The following is a 23,678-nucleotide window of genomic DNA, read 5'->3' as shown; positions in this document are numbered from 1 at the left end:
TTGTGCTCTCAAACATTGTAATGTTACAGATATTTACACAAAATTAAGCAAAGTTACAATCATAGAATTATGCAACAACTGTAGAAAAATACATGAATCGCACATCCCAAAATCATACTTTGATCTAAAGCTGCTAGGCAAAAATGAAATACCTGGACATGAGAAGCCCACTTCCACATCACGGCGAACCTCTGAGTGGGTCCCTAATCTATCCCTTGAAGATGCGGTGCCATCCACCAACTATCACTGCGGCGGCAATGCACCAGCAGGGCAGGTGACCTGGTGTCTCACAACATCATGCTGCAAGGCAGAGGCCCCATGCCTTCAGGCCCCACTGACAAAAAACCACCACAACAACGGCCGCCATACAGCACCAGCACAATGTGAAAGGAGCCGTACACTCCCCTTCCTCAAGCTCTTAAGCGGGCTTTACACGCTACGATATTGCTAGCAATTGCTAGCGATATCGTACGCAAAAGCACCCGCCCCCGTCGTGCATGCGATTTCGTGTGATCGCTGCCGCAGCGAACATTATTGCTACGGCAGCGTCACATGCACTTACCTGGTAGGCGGCGTCGCTGTGACTGCCGAACAATCCCTCCCTCAAGGGGAGGGACATTCGGCATCACAGCGACGTCACCGTGATGTCACTAAGCGGCCGGCCAATGAAAGCGGAGGGGCGGAGATGAGAGGGACGTAACATCCCGCCCACCTCCTTCCTTCCGCATTGTGGCCGGCGGCAGGTAAGGAGACATTCCTCGCTCCTGCGGTGTCACACACAGCGATGTGTGCTGCCGCAGGAGCGACGAACCACATCGATAATCAACCATTACCGATTTTTGGTTTTGGGACGACCTCTCCATGGTGAACGATTTTCACCATTTTTGAGGTCGCTTAAGGTTTTACTGACCAGTTGAGTGCCACTTTTTTTAAAAAAAATTGTTTGGTTATTAATACAAAAGCAAAACTGAACAGACACCAAGAATATTCTATTGACCTATTTTGTATTCTTTTTTACCTCAAATATATTGCACGAAGAGATGATCACTTTCCAGCGATTTGTGCCCCAGTCCGTTCCTCCATGGCAGCTGGTCTTCACTTCTTCACCCAGGATTCTGGGCACCTCCGGGGCTTAGTAGGCCTACTACATCATGAAGTGAAGACCAGATTCCATGAAGGACCAGACTACCTCTGGAATAATGCAAATTGACTTGTTTATTGCTAATTGCTTGAAGTCCTGCACTGTAATAAAACATTGTATCTGTTAATCTTCCCTAACTTTATGGGTCTTATTTCAGAGAGTCCATTCCTGAAGCTTGTTACGGGAACCAGTTTGTGATGTTTGATGACATTCCCTTATATTGGGATGCCTGGGATGTGATGGACTATCACCTGGAGACCAGGTACCTTTCAGTAGTCTTGCTTGGGCCATGTAAGGTACTTTTTACTGTATTCTGTCATGTTCTCATTGTAGGAAACCCATTACAAGTGTCTTGACTAAAACAGAGATCAGCAATAAAGGAGGACTAAGAGGAATTGTGACGTTTAGCTTGAAAATCAGCGATCATAGTACCATTGTGCAGAAGATTATCCTCGAGGCTTCAAGTCCATACATCCGATTTAATACTGAGGTAATGTAACTAGTACAACACCCAAGAACAAGGATCTGCATTGCTTTCCAGACCAAATCTTTTTGGACAACGAGAAACAATCTCTGGATTTTTCAGATTTAATTAATTTAATAACGCCATTTTTTGGCTGTTTTTACGAATGACAGCCGTTGGAGACTGATTTATCTATTTTCCTTTTCATCTTGTATATATTTACCTTGTGGAAATCAGTGTCTTATCCATGTCACTAACTGCAAAAGTCATGTTTATGGGGTTAATGTTGACTTAATACAGTCCACAGGTGATTGATTGTCATGTCTTTTCTTCTTTTATATATTGAAGTTAATCTATATTTCATACAGGTCTTTATGCTTTGCTATAGGTAACCTGGAATGAGGCTCATAAGTTTCTGAAAGTTGAGTTTCCGACTACAGTTCACAGTACAAATGCAACATATGAGATTCAGTTCGGACATTTACAGAGACCGACTCATCGCAATACTTCTTGGGATTGGGCCAGATATGAGGTGGGTCTTCATACAGTTTGTAGTATAGTATACTAGTGTTATATATTAGCTATTTAATAACAGACACCGTGCAAGATTTATAGTGCCGTATAGTGTTTAAAGTCCATAACTTAGAGAAAATAATGCTGCAACTCTCTTCATATGGAGGTCCAGTTTTTAGCTTTTGTGTTTATTGCTCCATTTTGTGCTGAATGGTTGAGGTCGTTATATTTCCCTATACTGAAAGATATATGGCAACATGTTTGTTGAAAGGAACCTGTCATATAATTCATGATGTCCAAACCACAGGCATCATGAATCAGAGCCTGCCCGCACTTCTCCAGGGGTCACAGCAGAGACTCTTTTCTACCTATGTTCTTCAGCTTTATGGGGCAGCTTGAATCAGCTGATAACTCCCCTTGAAAGGGACCCTTGAGTATAAATAGAAGGAATCCATACAAATTGCATAGAAATTTAAATTATACATAGTCACAAGCATCAATCCCCCTTTCTTTGTCGCTCCATTGGGAGACCCAGACAATTGGGTGTATAGCTTCTGCCTCCGGAGGCCACACAAAGTATTACACTTAAAAGTGTAAAGCCCCTCCCCTTCTGCCTATACACCCCCCGTGCATCACGGGCTCCTCAGTTTTTATGCTTTGTGCGAAGGAGGCTGACATCCACGCATAGCTCCACATCTTAGTCAGCAGCAGCTGCTGACTATGTCGGATGGAAGAAAAGAGGGCCCATATAGGGCCCCCAGCATGCTCCCTTCTCACCCCACTCTGGTCGGCGGTGCTGTTAAGGTTGAGGTACCCATTGCGGGCACATAGGCAGGAGCCACATGCTGTTTTCCTTCCCCATCCCTTAACGGGCTCTGGGTGAAGTGGGATCCTAATCAGTCTCCAGGCACAGAGGCCGTGCTCCCTCCGCAGCCCCTGGGGAATCTGCTGGACAGGAGCCGACTATCGTCAGGGACAAGGCCCTGCTACTGTGAGGTACTCTGTGTCCCCGTGGGGACCGCGCATGGAGCGCTGGTGCCATATACACTGCAGCACTGCTGGGTGTGTTAGTGCGCCGGGGACTACCGCGCAGGCCGCGCTGTGAGGTACTCTGTGTCCCCGTGGGGACCGCGCATGGAGCGCTGGTACCATATACACTGCAGCACTGCTGGGTGTGTTAGTGCGCCGGGGACTACCGCGCCGGCCGCGCTTATATGCCGGCCGCGCTTATAACTTTAGTCCCCGGCTTTTGCGGCCTAGTAGCGCATATTCCCGCCCCCAGGCCTGTCAGTCAGGGGAAGGGCGGGACGCTGCACAGAACGTCAGCGCTGAGGGCTGGAGCATACTCTGTATCCTCCTCCCCCCTCATTCAGCTCAGTGGGGCTCCAGATTCCCGCACTTTCTAGGGCACGCCCACGGCCCCCTCCTCCCCACAGAACGCCGGCAGCCATTCCTGTCAGCTCTTCTGACGCTGGAGAGGAGAGAAAGCTCTGGGAGGCCCAGGCAGGGAAGCTGGTGATCACACAACCGCTTTGAGCGGTCGGTAAGCAGCACCTGAGGTGCTGGCCCCACTGAGTGCCGGAGTGTACATATATATATATGCTTATATGCTATACATCTACACTGTACGGTCGCACTGTTGATTTTTGGCTATATACCCTCTTGGATTGTACTCAGAGGAGGCAACAGCATGTCGTCTGCAAATAGCAAGGGTGCCAAAGCACAGGCTTACTTTGCAACCTGTACCTCATGTGCGGCTATACTACCGGCAGGTTCCACTGACCCTCATTGTGTGCAATGCTCGGCCCCTGTGGCACTTACTCAGCCGGAGCCTCTGCTACTGGTGGCCCAGGTGGAACCACCTGCTACCACTGTCCAGGTGACAGGGACGGAGTTTGCAGTATTTGCTGACAAACTGTCTGAGACTATGGATAAATGGTCTGCTAGGATACTAGAAGCCTTACAGTCCAGACCGGTAACTCAGGCCCCGGGCACTGTTCAATCATTGACCCCAGGCCCCCCTCATTTGGAGCTGCAGAGTGCTCCTGGGGCGAACCATGGGTCCCAGGGTGAGGTCTCTGACATGGACCGCAGTCCCAGGCCGCCTAAGCGGGCTCGCTGGGAAATTCCCTCGACTTCATCACATTGTTCAGGGTCTCAGCAAGAGGACTCTCTGGATAATGATGCGGAGGTAGCAGATCAGGATTCAGACCCTGAGACCGCGCTCAACCTGGATACACCTGATGGTGACGCCATAGTGAATGACCTTATAGCAACCATCAATCAGGTGTTGGATATTTCTCCACCAGCTCCTACAATTGAGGAGTCAGCTTCACAGCAGGAGAAATTCCGTTTCAGGTCTCCCAAGCGTCCATTGAGTATGTTTCTGGATCACTCTGACTTCAGAGAGGCAGTCCAGAAACACCGAGCTTGTCCAGATAAGCGTTTTTCCAAGCGCCTTAAGGATACACGTTATCCCTTCCCCCCTGACGTTGTCAAGGGCTGGGCTCAGTGTCCTAAGGTGGATCCTCCTGTCTCCAGACTGGCGGCTAGATCCATAGTTGCAGTGGAAGATGGGGCTTCACTCAAAGATGCCACTGACAGACAGATGGAACTATGGTTGAAATCCATCTATGAAGCTATCGGCGCGTCTTTTGCTCCAGCATTCGCAGCCGTATGGGCACTCCAAGCTATCTCAGTTTGTCATGCGCAGATTAATGCAGTCACACGTACATCTGCTCCGCAAGTGGTGTCCTTAACCTCTCAGGCGTCGGCGTTTGCGTCCTACGCCATTAATGCTGTCCTGGACTCTACGAGCCGTACGGCGGTAGCATCCGCCAATTCGGTGGCAGTCCGCAGGGCCATGTGGTTACGTGAATGGAAGGCAGACTCCGCTTCCAAAAAGTTCTTAACCGGTTTACCATTTTCTGGCGACCGCCTGTTTGGTGAACGATTGGACGAAATCATTAAACAATCCAAGGGAAAGGACTCATCCTTACCCCAGTCCAAACCAAACAGACCTCAACCACGGAAGGTACAATCGAGGTTTCGGTCCTTTCGGCCCGCGGGAAGGTCTCAGTTCTCCTCGTCCAAAAGGCCTCAAAAGGATCAGAGGTACTCCGATTCATGGCGGTCTAAGTCACGTCCTAAAAAGACCGCCGGAGGAACCGCTCCCAAGGCGGCCTCCTCATGACTTTCGGCCTCCTCACACCGCATCCTCGGTCGGTGGCAGGCTTTCCCGCTTTTGCGACACCTGGCTGCCACAGGTAAAAGACCGATGGGTGAGAGACATTCTATCCCACGGTTACAGGATAGAGTTCAGCTCTCGTCCTCCGACTCGATTTTTCAGGACATCTCCGCCCCCCAAGAGAGCCGATGCTCTTCTTCAGGCTGTGTGCACTCTGAAGGCGGAAGGAGTGGTGATCCCTGTTCCTCTTCAGCAACAGGGTCACGGTTTTTACTCCAACTTGTTTGTGGTACCGAAAAAGGACGGATCCTTCCGTCCTGTTCTGGACCTAAAACTGCTCAACAAACACGTAAAAACCAGGCAGTTCCGGATGGAATCGCTCCGCTCCGTCATCGCCTCAATGTCCCAAGGAGACTTCCTGGCATCAATCGACATCAAAGATGCTTATCTCCACGTACCGATTGCACCAGAGCATCAGCGCTTCCTGCGTTTCGCCATAGGGGACGAACACCTTCAGTTCGTGGCACTGCCTTTCGGCCTGGCGACAGCACCACGGGTCTTCACCAAGGTCATGGCAGCAGTGGTAGCAGTCCTACACTCTCAGGGACACTCGGTGATCCCTTACTTAGACGATCTGCTGGTCAAGGCACCCTCTCAAGTGGCATGCCAACGCAGCCTGGACGTTGCTCTGGAGACTCTCCAGAGTTTCGGGTGGATCATCAATTTTCCAAAGTCAAATCTGACACCGGCCCAATCACTGACATATCTTGGTATGGAGTTTCATACTCTCTCAGCGATAGTGAAGCTTCCGCTGGACAAACAGCGTTCACTACAGACAGGGGTGCAATCTCTCCTTCAAGGCCAGTCACACCCCCTGAGGCGCCTCATGCACTTCCTAGGGAAGATGGTAGCAGCAATGGAGGCAGTTCCTTTTGCGCAGTTTCATCTGCGTCCACTTCAATGGGACATTCTCCGCAAGTGGGACAGGAAGTCGACGTCCCTCGACAGGAACGTCTCCCTTTCACGGGCAGCCAAGGCTTCCCTTCAGTGGTGGCTTCTCTCCACTTCTCTGTCGAAGGGGAAATCCTTCCTTCCCCCATCATGGGCTGTGGTCACGACGGACGCGAGCCTGTCAGGGTGGGGAGCGGTCTTTCTCCACCACAGGGCTCAGGGAACCTGGACTCCGACAGAGTCCTCCCTTCAGATCAATGTTCTGGAGATAAGGGCAGTGTATCTTGCTCTAAAGGCGTTCCAGCCGTGGCTGGAAGGCAAGCAGATCCGAATTCAGTCGGACAACTCCACAGCGGTGGCATACATCAACCACCAAGGGGGAACACGCAGTCGGCAAGCCTTCCAGGAAGTCAGGCGGATTCTGCAGTGGGTGGAAGCCACGGCCTCCACCATATCCGCAGTTCACATCCCGGGCGTAGAAAACTGGGAAGCAGACTTTCTCAGTCGCCAGGGCATGGACGCAGGGGAATGGTCCCTTCACCCGGACGTGTTTCAGGAGATCTGTTGCCGCTGGGGGATGCCGGACGTCGACCTAATGGCGTCCCGGCACAACAACAAGGTCCCAACATTCATGGCACGGTCTCAAGATCACAGAGCTCTGGCGGCAGACGCCTTAGTGCAGGATTGGTCGCAGTTTCAACTCCCTTATGTGTTTCCCCCTCTGGCACTGTTGCCCAGAGTGTTACGCAAGATCAGGGCCGACTGCCGCCGCGCCATCCTCGTCGCGCCAGACTGGCCGAGGAGGTCGTGGTACCCGGATCTGTGGCATCTCACGGTGGGCCAACCGTGGGCACTACCAGACCGACCAGACTTGCTGTCTCAAGGGCCGTTTTTCCATCTGAATTCTGCGGCCCTCAACCTGACTGTGTGACCATTGAGTCCTGGATCCTAGCGTCTTCAGGGTTATCTCAAGAGGTCATTGCCACTATGAGACAGGCTAGGAAACCAACGTCCGCCAAGATCTACCACAGGACGTGGAGGATATTCCTATCTTGGTGCTCTGATCAGGGTGTTTCTCCCTGGCCATTTGCCTTGCCCACTTTTCTTTCCTTCCTTCAATCCGGATTGGAAAAAGGGTTGTCGCTCGGCTCTCTTAAGGGACAAGTCTCAGCGCTCTCTGTGTTTTTTCAGAAGCGCCTAGCCAGACTTCCACAGGTACGCACGTTCCTGCAGGGGGTTTGTCACATAGTCCCTCCTTACAAGCGGCCGTTAGAACCCTGGGATCTGAACAGGGTGCTGATGGCTCTTCAGAAGCCACCTTTCGAGCCAATGAGGGATATTTCTCTCTCACGCCTTTCGCAGAAAGTGGTCTTCCTAGTAGCAGTCACATCACTTCGGAGAGTATCGGAGCTAGCGGCGCTGTCATGCAAAGCCCCTTTCCTGGTGTTTCACCAGGACAAGGTGGTTCTGCGCCCGGTACCGGAATTTCTCCCTAAGGTGGTATCTCCCTTTCATCTAAATCAGGATATCTCCTTACCCTCTTTTTGTCCTCATCCAGTTCATCAGTGTGAAAAGGATTTGCACTCGTTAGATCTGGTGAGAGCACTCAGACTCTACATTTCTCGTACGGCGCCCCTGCGCCGCTCGGATGCACTTTTTGTCCTTGTCGCTGGCCAAGCTTCCAAATCAACCCTGGCTCGGTGGATCAAGGAACCAATTCTTGAAGCTTACCGATCTTCTGGGCTTCCGGTTCCCTCAGGGCTGAAAGCCCATTCTACCAGAGCTGTGGGTGCGTCCTGGGCTTTGCGGCACCAGGCTACGGCTCAGCAGGTGTGTCAGGCGGCTACCTGGTCGAGCCTGCACACTTTCACGAAACACTATCAGGTGCATACCTATGCTTCGGCGGATGCCAGCCTAGGTAGGCAAGTCCTTCAGGCGGCGGTTGCCCACCTGTAGGAAAGGGCCGTTTTACGGCTCTATTACGAGGTATTATTTTACCCACCCAGGGACTGCTTTTGGACGTCCCAATTGTCTGGGTCTCCCAATGGAGCGACAAAGAAGAAGGGAATTTTGTTTACCTACCGTAAATTCCTTTTCTTCTAGCTCCAATTGGGAGACCCAGCACCCGCCCCTGTTCCCTTCGGGCTGTTGTTCTTTGTGTACACATGTTGTTCATGTTGAATGGTTTCAGTTCTCCGAAATTCCTTCGGATTGAATTTACTTTAAACCAATTTATAACTTTTCCTCCTTCTTGCTTTTGCACGAAAACTGAGGAGCCCGTGATGCACGGGGGGTGTATAGGCAGAAGGGGAGGGGCTTTACACTTTTAAGTGTAATACTTTGTGTGGCCTCCGGAGGCAGAAGCTATACACCCAATTGTCTGGGTCTCCCAATTGGAGCTAGAAGAAAAGGAATTTACGGTAAGTAAACAAAATTCCCTTCTTCCGTAACATGTAACTCTGGTTACAAATTAACTAATCAGCTCTAAGTCTAGGTTTTCAGATCTACCGTATTTTTAATTTTATAAAACGCCCCGGATTATAAGACGCACCGCAAATTTGGAGAAAAAAAGGTAAAAAAAAAATATGGGGTTCGTATTGTAATCCAGTGGTGTCTTACCAGGGAGGGGGGGCCGACAGCGGAGCGGGGGTCACAGGAAGCAGGGGCGGTACTGGAGTAAGGCGATGCTGCGAGTGGTGCAGAGGGGGGGCCCAGATACTCACTGCGGGCGCTGCTCTGTGCGGGGCTTCTCTGCTCTGTGCGGGGCTTCTCTGCTCGGTGCAGCTCTGCTCTGTGCGGGGTTTCTCTTCTCGGTGTGGCTATGCTCGCTGCGGGGCTGCTCTGTTCTGTGCGGCGGGCGGTGAAGCACCGGCCATTCTGAAGATATCGGCGGTGAGGGCTTCTTCAAAAATGGCAGCCGGAGTCCACACGTGTGCAGATGAGAGCTTGAGCTGACAGCTCCATCTGTGCACGCGCTGACTCTAGGCGCCATTATTTGAAAAAGCCCTCACCACCGACATCTTCAGAGTGGCCGGTGACTTGCCGCGCAGAACCACCCCACACAGAGTAGAGCACCGCTGCAAAATACAGAGCGAGACACTAAGAGCCGAGCCCCGCCATGCCGCATAGAGCAGAGTGAGCCACACAGAGCCTAGCCCCGCACAATGCAGAAACAAACAGAGCTGAGCCCCACCGCATTGCACAATACAGAGCGAGCCGCGCAGAGCTGATCCCTGCACAATGCAGAGCTGCATAGAGCCGAGCCCCGCCGCACTGCACAATCCAGAACTAGCTGCGCAGAGCCGCGGCACCTGACGCACAGAGCAGCACACCGCATAGCATTGCTCCTGCCTTCTTTGACCCCTCTTCACCACACCCCGGTAAGATACATTCGGATTTTAAGATGCACCCCTCATTTTCCTCCCAACTGTTTCAGAGAAAAAGTGCGTCTTATAATCCGAAAAATCTGGTACTTGGCTTTAAATGGATTGGCGCTCGAACAACATGTATTGGATGGGTGTTAAGTGTATGATTGCTGTTCTTGACTATCTCCTTTAATAATATTGATGAAAAATGGAGAAGTAGTGTTCATATGTGACCACCATTCTATTGAAAAAAAAGATGCAAGACTCGCGTGCCCTTAATTGGTGGAAGTCCCAGCATAAGAACCCCTACAGATCATACATCTCATCACTTATCTCGTCCCTTATACTCTGCAAAAAGTGCTAAATATAACTTATAGGATAATTCAAGTTTCAGTCACCTAATTGACACTGCTTTTGAATATATTCTTAAAGGGAATCTGTCACCAGGTTTTTACCACCTACTCTGAGAGCAGCATCATGTAGGGGTAGACGTCCTGATTCCAGCGATATCACTTGCTGAGCTGCTTGGTGTAATTATGATAAAATCACAGTTTAAACAGCAGTAGATCATCATCATTAGAGGACGACTTGGTCTGCTGTCAGATAGTCCAGCGTTTTCATGAGCTTTGTATAACTGCTAGATCTGCAGCAGAGAAGACACTGATTTTATGAAAATGACAGCAAATATCTCAGTAAGTGACACATCGCTGGAATCAGGGTCTATGTCTCTACATTGTGCTGCTCACAGATGGGGGAGCAAAAAGCTGGTGACAGATTCCCTTTAATATATGGCTGATTGAATAGATGCAATCCAATCATCCTGGTCATGCTTTGCACTTGGTGAATTGCTGTAATTAAACTGACTACTTATTGGCATGGATTAAATCTTTGTAATTATCAGGTAATCGTTGGGCATATAATTTTGCTTTTTCACAGAGCCTGTGCATATTGCACTCTTCAGACCGACTCCATATAGTCCCTACTAATCCCCCTTTTATTTCCTATCTGTAATTGTTCCCTTGCTTTCCTGTTATAATTTCTTATTACGATTTTTACTTTTATGTAGGTGTACGTTGTATATACACACATTTAGTTTCCCGTTCCGTTTTCAGGTGTGGGCTCATCGATGGATGGATCTGTCAGAGCACAGCTTTGGTATAGCTGTTCTAAATGACTGCAAATATGGTTGTTCAGCGCTCGGGAATGTCCTCAGCCTCTCCTTGTAAGTCATTGCTATTATTTCCTCTAATCTTTCTCACAGATTTTGCTTTTTAAAACTGTGTGCTTTAACCCCTTAACGACCGCCGATACGCCTTTTAACGGCGGCAAATTAGGGTACTTCTTCCGATCCGCCGCTTTTTAACGGCGGTCGGAAAAAAGGGTCTAGCGCCCCCCAGAGTCAGAAAATTTCCGGGGTCTCAGCTGCCGGGGGTAGCTGAGACCCTGGAGATCATGATTCTGGCCGGTTTTTCCGGTCCCCGCTCACCTGATGACCGGTATACACCGTATACCGATGATCAGGTTACAGTAAATGACCGCGCCGGTAAAAAATCATTTATCTCCCATCTGGCATAAACAAACATGTCAGATGGGAGATAAATCTCATCCCCCGGTCCTCTCCGGTCCCCCTGTGTCACTAAAGTGTCCCCCCCACCCCCCCTTCCTCCCGAAAATCTAACATGGCGCCGCACATACCGGCGCGCACAGCAGCGCGCCGGCCGCATTTCCCCCTTTCCCATGGTTTCTGTCGCATGTGCTATGACACATACGACAGAAACCTGCTCCCCAGGCCCTGCCAAGTCCCCCCCTATCCCACCCGGTGTTCCCCGGTGTCATACATACCTGTCAGCTCTGATCCCCCGCGGCCCCCTCCTCCGGCTCCTTCTCAGCAGACGCCGGACACACGTGCAGAGCGCGGCTGTCAGCTTCCTGTGTCTGTGACTCAGACGCTGGCTGCTGCTGCTGCTTGCACAGAGTCTGCAGCTGTGACCCGGGGAGGGTGGGTGCAAATTCTTTGCACCCACTCTCCTCAAATGGAGGGTCTGCCCTCCTAGAAAATGGGGGATACGTTCCCTGAACGTGCCCCCCATATTCTAGAAGGTCCAGAATCGCCGCGGGACGTCCAAATGGATTACAGCAGGGACTTGATTTTTTTTTTTTTCTTTTCAATAAATTGGCCAAAGAGGGAATGTTTTTGGGGAGTGTTTTTTCAAATAAAATTTTTTTTTGTTGTCAATTTTTTTTTATTATTACTGTCAATTAGTTATGTCTGGTATCAAATAGACGCTGTGACATAACTAATTGCTGGGCTTGATGCCAGGTGACATTACACATCTGGTATCAACCCCATTTATTACCCCGTTAGCCACCGCACCAGGGCGCGGGATGAGTTGGGGCGAAGCGCCAGGATTGGCGCATCTGATGGATGCGCCACTTCTGGGGCGGCTGCGGCCTGCTATTTTTAGGCTGGGAAGAGTCCAATAACCATGGCTCTTCCCACCCTGAGAATACCAGACCCCAGCTGTCAGCTTCACCTTGACTGGTGATCTAATTTGGGGGGACCCTACGTTTGTTTGTTTTTTTTAATTATTTATTTATAAATAATTAAAAAAAAAAAAAACAGCTTGGGGAGCCCTCCAAATTGATCACCAGCCAAGGTGAAGCTGTCAGCTGTGGTTTGCAGGCTACAGCTGTCTGCTTTACCCTAGCTGGCTATCAAAAATAGGGGGGACCCCACGTCGTTTATTTTAATTATTTTTTTTTTTTGGGCTAAATACAAGGCTAGGCACCCTTTAGTGCCACATGAAAGGCACTAAAGGGCGCCAGCTTAGAATATGCAGGGGGTGGGACGTTATATATGTTTGACATCTATCCATTCATCCATTGTAGCATTTTAGGCTGTGTGCCCACAATCAGGGTTTGCAGCGTTTTGGGCGCAGAGTGTTTTCCCTGCGTCCATAACGCTGCGTTGTGCAGTAGAAGCACAATGGAAGGATTTTTAGAAATCCCGTGCCCACTGTGCTTCTTTTCTCCGCAGCATAAACCGACCTGTGGCGCAGCTTCCCGAGCCTCAGCATGTCAATTTATGCTGCGGAGATGAGTGTGCTCTGCAGGTAGCATAGAACTAAAGTCCACAGCAGCCTGAACCCAAATCGTGGGCATGGGCAGCTGCGTTCTCCCGTGGACAACACTCACATCTCTGCAGGAAGGCTGACACTGTGTACTAGACGCCGTGTCGCTGGATCATGGCCACATAGCCTAAAAGTGAGACATTTGTTGCTACAGCAACATTTTTGTGAAGTACCTGTGGATTCAAAATGCTTACTATACTCATGAATAAAATCCTTGAGGGGTCCAGTTTCCAAAATGGAGTCACTTGTGGGGGGTTTCTAATGTATAGGTAACCAAGAGGCCCTGCTAATGTGACATGGTGCGCGCAATTTATTTCAACTTTTCCAAAATTCAAATGGTGCTCCTTCCATTCCAAGCCCTCCCATATATCCAAACAGAGTTTTTTGGCCACATATAGGGTATCCCTGCGCTCACAAGAAATTGGATAACAACCTGTGGGGTCCACGTTTTGTTGTTGCCTCTTGAAAAAGTGAGAAATGTGATGCTAAAGAAACATTTTTGTGAAAAAAATGAAAATTTTCAATATGGCAACCTAAGCTTATCAAATTCTGTGAAGTATTCGTGGACTCAAAATGCTCAATATACACCTAGATAAAAGCCTTGAGGTTTCTTGATTCCAGAATGGGGTCACTTGTGGGGGGCCTCCACTGTTTAGGCACTTTAGGGGCTTTCCAAATGCGACATAGCGTCCACTAATTATTCCAGCCAAATGTTCAGTCAAATTGCACTCCTTCCCTTCCAAGACCTGCCGTGTGCCCAAACAGTTGATTTCCACCACATATAAGATATCACCAAACTCAGGAGAAATTGCACAATAAATTTCATGGTGATTTTTTTCCTGTTACCCTTGTGAAAAAAAAGCTACCTGGTTGAAGTAACAATTTTGTGGTAAAATTTTATTTTTTTATTTTCATGGCTCAACGTTATAAACTTCTGTGAAGCACCTGGGGGTTCAGGGTACTCACCAAACATCTAGATAAATTCTTGAGAGGCCTAGTTTCCAATATGGGGTCACTTGTGGTGGTTTTTTGCTGTTTACGTACCTTAGGGGTCCTCCAAATGCAACATGGTGCCCGCAATCTTTTTCAGCCAAATTTCCTTTCCAAAATTCAAATATTGCTCCTTTCGTTCCAAGCCCTTCCATTTGTCCAAACAAAGGTTTCAGACCACATGTGAGGTATCACCGCGCTCATAAAAAAGTGGGTAACAAACATTTGGGTCAAATTTTTGGAATTACCTCTTGAAAAAGTGAGAGAATTGATGCTAAAGCAACATTTTTGAGAAAAAAAATACAATTTTCAATATGACAAAGTAACGTTATCAAAATCTGTGAAGTACCTGTGGGTCCAAAATGCTCAGTATACCCCTCGATAGAAGCCTTAAGGGGTCTAGTTTCCAAAATGGGGTCACTTGAGGGGGGTTCCTGCTGTTTAGGTACCTTAGGGGATCTTTAAAAGCAACATGGTGCCCGCAATCTGTTTCAGCCAACTTTGCTTTCCAAAATTCAAATATTGCTCCTTTCATTCCGAGCTCTCCCATTTACCCAAACAAAGGTTTCTGACCACATGTGGGGTATTGGCGCGCTCATAAGAAAGTGGGTAACAAAGTGTGAGGTCCAATTCTTGGTGTTACCTCTTGAAAAAGTAAGAAAATTAGTGCTAAAGTAACATTTTTAGGTAAAATGTTAATTTTTATTTTTTTTCATTCCACATTACTTTAGTTCCTGTGAAGCACCTGAAGGGTTAATAAACTTCTTGAATGTGGTTTTGAGTACCTTGAGGGGTGCAGGTTTTAGAATGGTGTCACTTTTGGGTATTTTCTGTCACCCAGGCCTCTCAAAGTCACATCAAATGGGATGTGGTCCCTAAAAAAATGGTTTTGTAAATTTTGTTGAAAAAATGGGAAATTGCTGATGAACTTTGAACCCTTCTAACTTCCTAACCCCAAAAAATGTTGTTTCAAAAATTGCGCTGATCTAAAGTAGACATGTGGGAAATGTTATTTATTAACTATTTCTTTATCGTTCCTTATGGGAGACCCAAACCATGGGTGTATAGCTTCTGCCTCCGGAGGACACACAAAGTACTACACTCAAATGTGTAGCTCCTCCCTCCGGGCTATATACACCCCCTGGATGACAATCTACCCAGTTCAATGCTTTGTGTTTCAGGAGGATCACACACTTGCATTCTCTGATATTTTTTTTTTTTCATTTTTATTTTAATTTTAAAGATTTGGAAGAAAAGCGGGTCCAGTCTGGACTCCCGGCATGTCCCTTCACACCCCACTCTGTCGGGGTGCTGTTAAGGTTGACTTTATAAGGCTGGAGCCTTCACATGCCGCGCTCCTTCACATCCTCTGTCGAGGCTCTGGTTTGAAGTGGGAGCCTCCACGGTCCTCTCTGCTTGCAGAAGACCGGTCTCCATCCGCAGCCCTGTCTGGTCCCTGCTGGAAGGAGCGTTTAACCCCCACTCAGGGACATGGCCCTGCGTCTCAAAAGCTAAGTATTGAGACGTTTTTCAGGGGTCCCGGGTACTTTTATTGGGGGGACAGTATGTGTTTTAGCGTTACTGTAAATTCCGGCCGGTTCTGGGGGTTTCCCCTGAGAACCGCGCCGAAGGTGCCTGCTCGTCGGCCGCATTTTAAAATCTAGGCCCCGGCTTCAGTTTGGGCCTAGTTTCGGTTTCGGCTTCTCTGCATGTTTTGCATACAGCGCCGCCCACCGCCCGACCAGCAGAGGGGAGGGCACTCCTCTCTGGGGAGATGTTCCCTCCCCTGTATCTCTCCCTGTATCTCTCTGCCCTCCGTTTTTCCCGCTCTTGGGCTTGTGCACGCCCCCCCTCCTTCTCCCAGCGCCATTTTCTCAGCGTTCTTACACTGGAAGGCGCTGGATGCTGCATACTGTTAGGAAGGCTGACGCTTCACAGGGTCTTTGAGCGGTGGAATCCGGAGGGCACACAGAGAGCGGGCTGGTAAGCCACAACCTTCGGTTGTGGACTTTTATTACACTCTCAGGGCATTCTACAGGAGTGTATTCTTGCTGCAGAGCTTCCACCTCAGCAGCATGTCTGTCACCCGAAGCAAGGCTGCAAACATGTACGCTATATGCACTGCATGTAAGCTCATTCTGCCACAGCCAAGCACATACCCACATTGTGATGCCTGTGCTAACATGTTTGTGTCTCAGCCTGGAGCCTCCTCAGGGGTCCCTCCGGCTGCTCCGGCCCCGGTGGCTGAACCCCCGGCTTGGGTAGCTTCCTTTTCACAAGCTATTTCCCAGTCTTTTGCCGACTCCATGGGGCAGCTGTCCCGGACACTGCTGTCCATGCATCAGCCCCCTTCTCAGGGTGCCTCTGCGGCTCCGAGCTCTGCAGAGCCCTCAGAGCATGTCCTAGGACCCCGTCCCCCTAAACGGAGACGCAGGGAACCTTCTCCTTCCTCGTCCCACGGCTCTGATTCACGAGCCGAGGTGCAGGGCGAGGAGGATTCGTTTACTGTGGGCTCAGACGCTACCTCTATGTACCCCATTGACTTGTCTGAGGGTGATGCGGATGTTACTGACTTGATTGCGTCCATTAACTCCGTACTGAACCTCAACCCACAAGAGTCAGAGGAACAACCCTCTCTGGTAGAGGTACACCAGTTTACCTCTCCTAAGAAACCTAGGAGTATGTTTTTTAACCACTCCAGCTTTCACACCACTGTTAACAAGCCCAGGGCCTGTCCTGACAAACGTTTTCCGAAGCGTAGTTCAGATGACCGTTTTCCTTTTCCACCAGAGGTGGTTAAGGACTGGGCCCAGTCCCCAAAGGTAGACCCTCCGGTGTCCAGAATCTCAGCCCGCACAGTCGTAGCTGTGGCTGATGGCACTTCTCTTAAGGATCCCACTGACCGCCAGGTTGACCTTCTGGCCAAGTCTGTATATGAGGCGGCAGGAGCCTCGTTCTCCCCGTCTTTTGCGGCAGTGTGAGCTCTTAAGGCAGTCTCTGCCTCTCTGGCGGAGATTCATTCCCTCTCCAGGGACTCTATTCCTGAGACGGATGCCTTAACTTCTCAAGCTTCGGCTTTTGCATCCTACGCCATGTCTGCCATCCTGGAGGCTTCTCACCGCACGGCGGTGGCCTCCGCTAACTCCCTCGCGATCCGCAGGATCTTGTGGCTTCGAGAGTGGAAAGCAGACGCTTCCTCTAAGAAGTACCTTGCGAGTCTCCCTTTTGCTGGGTCCCGGCTGTTTGGGGAACAGCTGGATGACATAATTAAGGAAGCTACTGGCGGGAAGAGTACTTCCTTGCCACAAACTAAAGCCAAGAAACCTGTCCAGGGCAGGAACCAATCGAGGTTTCGTTCCTTTCGTTCCTCTAACTGGTCATCCTCTAAGCCCTCGGCCTCGTCCACTACCGCAGCCAAGGATCGGAAATCCAACTGGCGTGCAAAGCCGCGTCCTCAAAAGACCGGAGGAGCCGCTGCCACTAAGGCAGCCTCCTCGTGACTATCTGGCCGCGCCAGCAACGTCCTTGGTCGGTGGCAGGCTCTCCCACTTTGGCGACGTGTGGTTGCAACACGTCTCCGATCAGTGGGTGCGGGATATCATCTCCCACGGCTACAGGATAGAATTTTCTTCCAGCCCGCCAAACAGATTTTTTCTGTCCACCCCCCCCTGCTCCAAAGCCGCCGCCTTCTCTCAGGCCGTGGCATCCCTGCAGGCCAACGGTGTAATTGTTCCGGTTCCCGCCCGGGAACGGTTCAGAGGTTTCTACTCAAACCTCTTTCTAGTCCCCAAAAAGGACGGTTCCTTCCGACCCATCCTGGATCTCAAGCTTCTCAACAAGCATGTTCAGGTGCGGCACTTTCGCATGGAATCTCTGAGATCGGTCATTGCCTCAATGACCCAAGGAGATTTTCTGGCATCCATCGACATCAGAGATGCCTATCTGCATGTGCCTATTGCGGTTTCACACCAGCGTTGGCTACGCTTTGCGATCGGAGAGGAACATTTCCAATTCGTGGCTCTCCCCTTCGGCTTAGCCACGGCCCCTCGAGTATTCACCAAGGTCATGGCAGCAGTGGTTGCGGTCCTGCACCTCCAGGAGTTGGCAGTGATTCCTTACCTGGACGACCTTCTAGTCAAGGCCTCATCCAGTGCAGACTGCCAGAGGAGTGTCTCTCTCACTCTCGCCACGCTAGTTCAGTTCGGGTGGCTTGTCAACCTGCCCAAGTCCACTCTGACCCCGACCCAGGTGCTTTTGTACCTAGGGATGCAATTTGAGACTCTGCCGGCACTTGTCAAGTTGCCCTTAGTCAAACAGCAGTCCCTTCGTCTAGAGGTGCGCTCTCTGCTGAGGCACCGCCGTCATTCCATCAGACACCTCATGCAGGTGCTGGGTCAGATGGTGGCGTCCATGGAAGCGGTCCCCTTTGCTCAGTTCCATCTGCGTCCCCTGCAGCTGGACATTCTCCGCTGTTGGGACAAGCGGATCTCTTCCTTGCACAGGCAGGTGGCTCTGTCGTCACAGACCAGGAGCTCCCTTCAGTGGTGGCTTCGGCCCCTCTCTCTGTCTCAGGGACGCTCCTTCCTGACTCCGTCCTGGGTGATCCTCACCACGGATGCCAGCCTCTCCGGTTGGGGAGCAGTATTTCTCCATCACCGAGCACAGGGCACTTGGACTCCGTCCGAATCAGCCCTCTCGATCAATGTGCTGGAGATCAGAGCTGTGTTTCTAGCTCTCCTAGCCTTTCACCACCTGTTGGCGGGCAGGCACATTCGAGTTCAGTCGGACAACGCGACAGCGGTTGCCTACATCAATCACCAGGGCGGGACTCACAGCCGTCTGGCGATGTTGGAGGTTCAACGAATCCTCCAGTGGACGGAGGACTCCAAGTCCACAATATCTGCAGTCCACATCCCAGGCGTGGAAAACTGGGAGGCCGATTACCTCAGCCGTCAAACCGTGGACAGCGGCGAGTGGGCCCTCCATCCGTCAGTGTTCAGATCAATCTGCCGCAAGTGGGGCACTCCGGAAGTGGATCTAATGGCATCCCGGCACAACAACAAGGTTCCGGTTTACGTGGCTCGCTCCCACGATCCTCAAGCCTTCGCAGCAGACGCACTGGTTCAAGATTGGTCTCAGTTCCGTCTGGCCTATGTGTTTCCCCCTCTAGCGCTCTTGCCCAGGGTTCTGCGCAAGATCAGAATGGAGGGCCGTCGAGTCATACTCATTGCTCCGGACTGGCCCAGGCGAGCTTGGTACCCAGACCTGCTCAGTCTGTCCGTAGAGGTGCCGTGGCATCTCCCGGACCGCCCAGACCTTCTCTCTCAAGGTCCGTTCTTCCGCCAGAATTCTGCGGCTCTCAGATTGACGGCGTGGCTCTTGAGTCCTGGATCCTGACGGCTTCAGGCATTCCCTCTGAGGTCATCTCCACCATGACTCAGGCTCGGAAGTCTTCCTCGGCCAAGATTTACCACAGGACTTGGAGGATTTTCCTGTCCTGGTGTCGCTCTTCCGACCATGCTCCTTGGCCGTTCTCCTTGCCGACCATCCTGTCTTTTCTACAGTCCGGTCTACAGCTAGGACTGTCCCTCAATTCCCTCAAGGGACAGGTGTCGGCTCTGTCGGTATTGTTCCAGCGGCGTATCGCCCGACTGGCTCAGGTGCGCACCTTCATGCAGGGCGCATCTCACATCATTCCTCCTTACCGGCGGCCCTTGGATCCCTGGGACCTTAATCTGGTCCTCACTGCCTTACAGAAACCCCCCTTTGAGCCTCTCAGGGAGGTTCCCTTGTTTAGACTTTCACAGAAAGTTGTTTTTCTAGTAGCCATAACTTCTCTCAGGAGAGTTTCTGATTTGGCTGCGCTCTCTTCGGAATCCCCCTTTTTGCTGTTTCACCAAGACAAGGTGGTTCTTCGTCCGTCTCCGGACTTTCTCCCTAAGGTGGTGTCTCCTTTCCACCTTAACCAGGACATTTCATTGCCTTCTCTTTGTCCGGCCCCTGTGCATCGCTTTGAAAAGGCGTTGCATACCTTGGATTTGGTGCGGGCGCTCCGAATCTATGTGTCACGCACCGCCGTTTTTAGGCGGTGCACCTCACTTTTTGTGCTAACCACTGGTCAGCGCAAGGGTCTCGCTGCTTCTAAACCGACCCTAGCTCGTTGGATCAGGTCGGCTATCACCGATGCCTACCAGTGTTCTCAGGTGCCTCCCCCGCCAGGGATTAAGGCGCACTAGACCAGAGCTGTCGGTGCCTCCTGGGCTTTCAGGCACCAGGCTACGGCTCAGCAGGTTTGTCAGGCTGCCACGTGGTCCAGTCTGCACACTTTTTCGAAGCACTACCAAGTGCATGCTCATGCTTCGGCAGATGCAAGCTTGGGCAGACGCATTCTTCAGGCGGCTGTCGCCCATTTGTGAAGTTAGGTTTTGCCTACTTCTCAGTTTGGTTTATTCCCACCCATGGACTGCTTTGGAACGTCCCATGGTTTGGGTCTCCCATAAGGAACGATAAAGAAAAAGAGAATTTTGTTTACTTACCGTAAATTCTTTTTCTTATAGTTCCGACATGGGAGACCCAGCACCCTCCCTGTTGCCTGTTGGCAGTTTTTTTGTTCCGTGTGTTTCACCGGCTGTTGTTAGTAGTCAGAGTTCCGGTTATTCCGAGTTTTACTCTATCTCTACTTATGGGTGGATGTCCTCCTTCAGCTTTTGCACTGAACTGGGTAGATTGTCATCCAGGGGGTGTATATAGCCCGGAGGGAGGAGCTACACGTTTGAGTGTAGTACTTTGTGTGTCCTCCGGAGGCCGAAGCTATACACCCATGGTTTGGGTCTCCCATGTCGGAACTATAAGAAAAAGAATTTACGGTAAGTAAACAAAATTCTCTTTTTTGTGTGACATAACTCTCCGGTTTATGGGCATAAAAATTAAAAGTTTGAAACTTGCAAAATTTTTAATTTTTTTGTCAAATTTCAGATTTTTTCACAAATAAAATAAAAAAAATATCATCCTAAATTTACCTCTAACATGAAGCCCAATATGTCACGAAAAAACAATCTCAGAATCACCGGGATCCATTGAAGTGTTCCAGAGTTATAACCTTATAAAGTGACACTGGTCAAAATTGCAAAAAATGGCCTGGGCATTAAGTACAAAACTGGCTTCGTCCTTAAGGGGTTAATAAATAGAAATGCTCTTTCCCAAGGTAACATGTGCATTAGGCATATATAGTTTATTTAGCTTTGCCTATGTAGCGCTATCATGTTCTGCAGAGCCCATTGGGGCTCACAATCTAAAGTCCCTATCGGTATGTCTATGGAGTGTGGGAGGAAACTGCAGCACTTGAAAAGTGTAGGTGGAAATTCACGCAAACACAAGGAGACACTCAAACTACTTGCAGATGTTGTCCTTGGTGGAATTAAAAAATCTCTATATTTTTATATATTGTAATGAATGATATATAGTGTAAGGGCTCTGAGTTTATGATTTTATAGTTTGTCAAACAATAAGATTTAAGATGCCCTTATACCTCACATGGCTGTTTTTTGAACGATGTTTCGACCATTTGTTCGACCGTTTTTCCCATACATAGAAATGCTCGTTCGGTCAAGCGCTCCTATGTTTCCTATGAGAAGCTGTAGTAGGAGAGAAAAGGCGCAATAGGGTCTTACCCGATTTACAGGGCAGAGGGAAAAAGGGTTAAAACACACTCACCTGGCTAGGTTGTGCCAGTCACAACCCCTTAGAGAACGTGGATGAGTGCTTTAGTGGTTCAGCAGCGGCCCCGTGTCTGAGCAAAGGATATCAAAGTGTAGACTGGAGGAAAAACGGGTTTAAAAACCGCGCTAGGAAACCACGAGCAAGGATGTAAATTAATATTTTTCTTTTATTTAGATAATTCCAACGCGTTTCGGAGACCCTTCTGTCTCCTTCCTCAGGGAAAAAGAATCTTACAGTCAATGAGGAGTTGTCCTTATAAAACAACATACAGCCGCAGAGGAGCTCAAGACATTACAGGCCCATTTCTACCTCCAAAGCAGGGGGAATTGTGCATTATTATGATGAGTGCTTGGGCTGCAATTGGCCCATGCACTGTATTGTTCCTGCACAGGGGCCCTTTTCTGTCTGTGTCCGCCTGTACTGTCAGTCTAATGTGTAAAGGTGGCTTGACAGTGTTATTGTTCCTAGTTTTCATGAACTGAAATGTTATCTGATTTTGGTAAATTAAGTTTTTACAGAAGGAGCCCTATGGAATTGAGCTGGACTATTGTATCTATGTGAACAAGCCCCAAGCACATAAAAAAGTCTAAGTGAAGCCTGTGCAACAGATGTAACTAGCGGGGACAAAAGATAGGAAGAAGTCTAGTTAGATAGATGCTAGGTGAATAGATTGATAGATGGGACACCGGCTATTTGTTAGTAGGATCCTTGGGGCTGTGTGTTAAGGACTATTTTTCCTGCACGAAAAAGACCGGAGATGAGTAGTTAGGCTTTGTGCCATATATCCGTTGTACTCGGTCAGTTTTTTTAATGCCGGAGCCAGAAAAAATTAATCCACGGTTGAGCAGTTTTTGTATATCAGTCTGGTATCCATAGCTGGAGCAGGAAATAGTGCATGTAGAGGTTTCTGATCCGGCTTTATAAGCTTTCGCTGGATAAATGGGAACTATTCTATAGATGTCTATGGGATACATTCCTGAATTACATTCTTTCTGACATTTTATACCACTATGGAGGGAAAAACCACAGGATGGCCATATGAATCAAAACAAGGCCTTAGCAGAAGCTGGGAGAGTCAGTTGTGTCCTGGTCACCTGGAGCGTTCTGTTGCCCATCCACAGGGAGAGAAGTGAGAAAAGGGGACAAAAGGGGCTGAAATTACACTGGACAGTGGTGTTTATTGCACCACAGTGGTAAAAATAATCATCTGCTTTATTCCAAAGGGTTTTTAGAATTCACGGGGTGGCCTCTATGATATCAGATATGGTAAAGAACTGTTATTCTGTGGAGCCACATTCACAACGTTATAATTGTTTTGGATTTTTTTATTAGACTGCGAGCTCCCAAGTCCCCTGACGCCACCGCTGATATTGGACATCATGAGTTTTCCTATGCACTTATGCCTCATGAGAGTATGTATGATTATGAAATATCTAATAGATAATATACTTTGTTGCATTGCTTTATGAATTACTTTTTTTTTTATTTAGGGGAAGTTTTAATCAAACAATGATCTATTGCTTAAATCAGCTAAATGGAACCGGTCACCAGTTTTTTAGTCGCTCAACAAATAAAATGTCCTCTCCACAAATTGTCTCCTAACCCCCCCTATATACAACAACAATACCATTTGATTCGGTCCTTTGCTGTGAATACATACATACATTTAAATGAGGATGGTCTAGTCTGATAGCTGCACTCATTGTAGCGTCTTTTTCTCCTCTCTGATTCTACACGCCATTCTCTAGCTCTGATTGATGTGGATGACGCACCATGAGTCATCCACATAGCTGAATGAATTTTCACCCCTGCGAACTAACATGCTAATGGAGTCGACTAGCCAGGGGAAGTAACACCTGACAGGTTCTCTATAAACTTTAATTACTTGTTTCAGGAAACAACACATGTATGTAGCCACAGTGAACAGACTCTGACCCTACCCTATCAAATGAGCAAATGTTAAGGTTATTGTGCAGGAAGGGGGAGCAGGGGCAACTGTGACATCACCTATTGTGATTGGTGTATCATCTTTCTCCCTAAATTCCTGCCTCTGATAATAAGGAGCCTTGCTGTAAATGCAATCTGAACTGAGGGGGTAGCGTGAGTCTAGAAAAGCCCCAGAGCCAGTGAGAAAACTGCAGGATTACTATTTTTTAATTTATTTTTAAACAAAGGTCTTGATGTAAAAAAAGATTGTCCATTAAAAATATATATTTCT

General features: G+C 49.2%; 1 protein-coding gene across 3 annotated transcripts in view; it reads left to right on the top strand.

The window, feature by feature from the left end:
- The window catches only part of MAN2C1 (mannosidase alpha class 2C member 1), a 217,636-nt gene that overhangs the window by 176,081 nt on the left and 17,877 nt on the right, over positions 1-23,678 (top strand). For all 3 annotated transcript variants that reach the window (XM_075345663.1, XM_075345662.1, XM_075345664.1), the window contains 5 exons: positions 1,299-1,403; positions 1,475-1,631; positions 1,993-2,136; positions 10,733-10,842; positions 22,793-22,872. In XM_075345663.1, the coding sequence (XP_075201778.1) occupies positions 1,299-1,403; positions 1,475-1,631; positions 1,993-2,136; positions 10,733-10,842; positions 22,793-22,872 (596 nt within the window). The remainder of the gene's footprint in view (positions 1-1,298; positions 1,404-1,474; positions 1,632-1,992; positions 2,137-10,732; positions 10,843-22,792; positions 22,873-23,678) is intronic.

The sequence above is a fragment of the Anomaloglossus baeobatrachus genome, chromosome 4 (assembly GCF_048569485.1).
Source record: "Anomaloglossus baeobatrachus isolate aAnoBae1 chromosome 4, aAnoBae1.hap1, whole genome shotgun sequence".
In the NCBI taxonomy this organism is placed as follows: Eukaryota; Metazoa; Chordata; class Amphibia; order Anura; family Aromobatidae; genus Anomaloglossus; species Anomaloglossus baeobatrachus.
The sequence above is the reverse complement of the archived record's forward strand: the minus strand, read 5'-3'. Positions and strand labels throughout refer to the sequence as shown.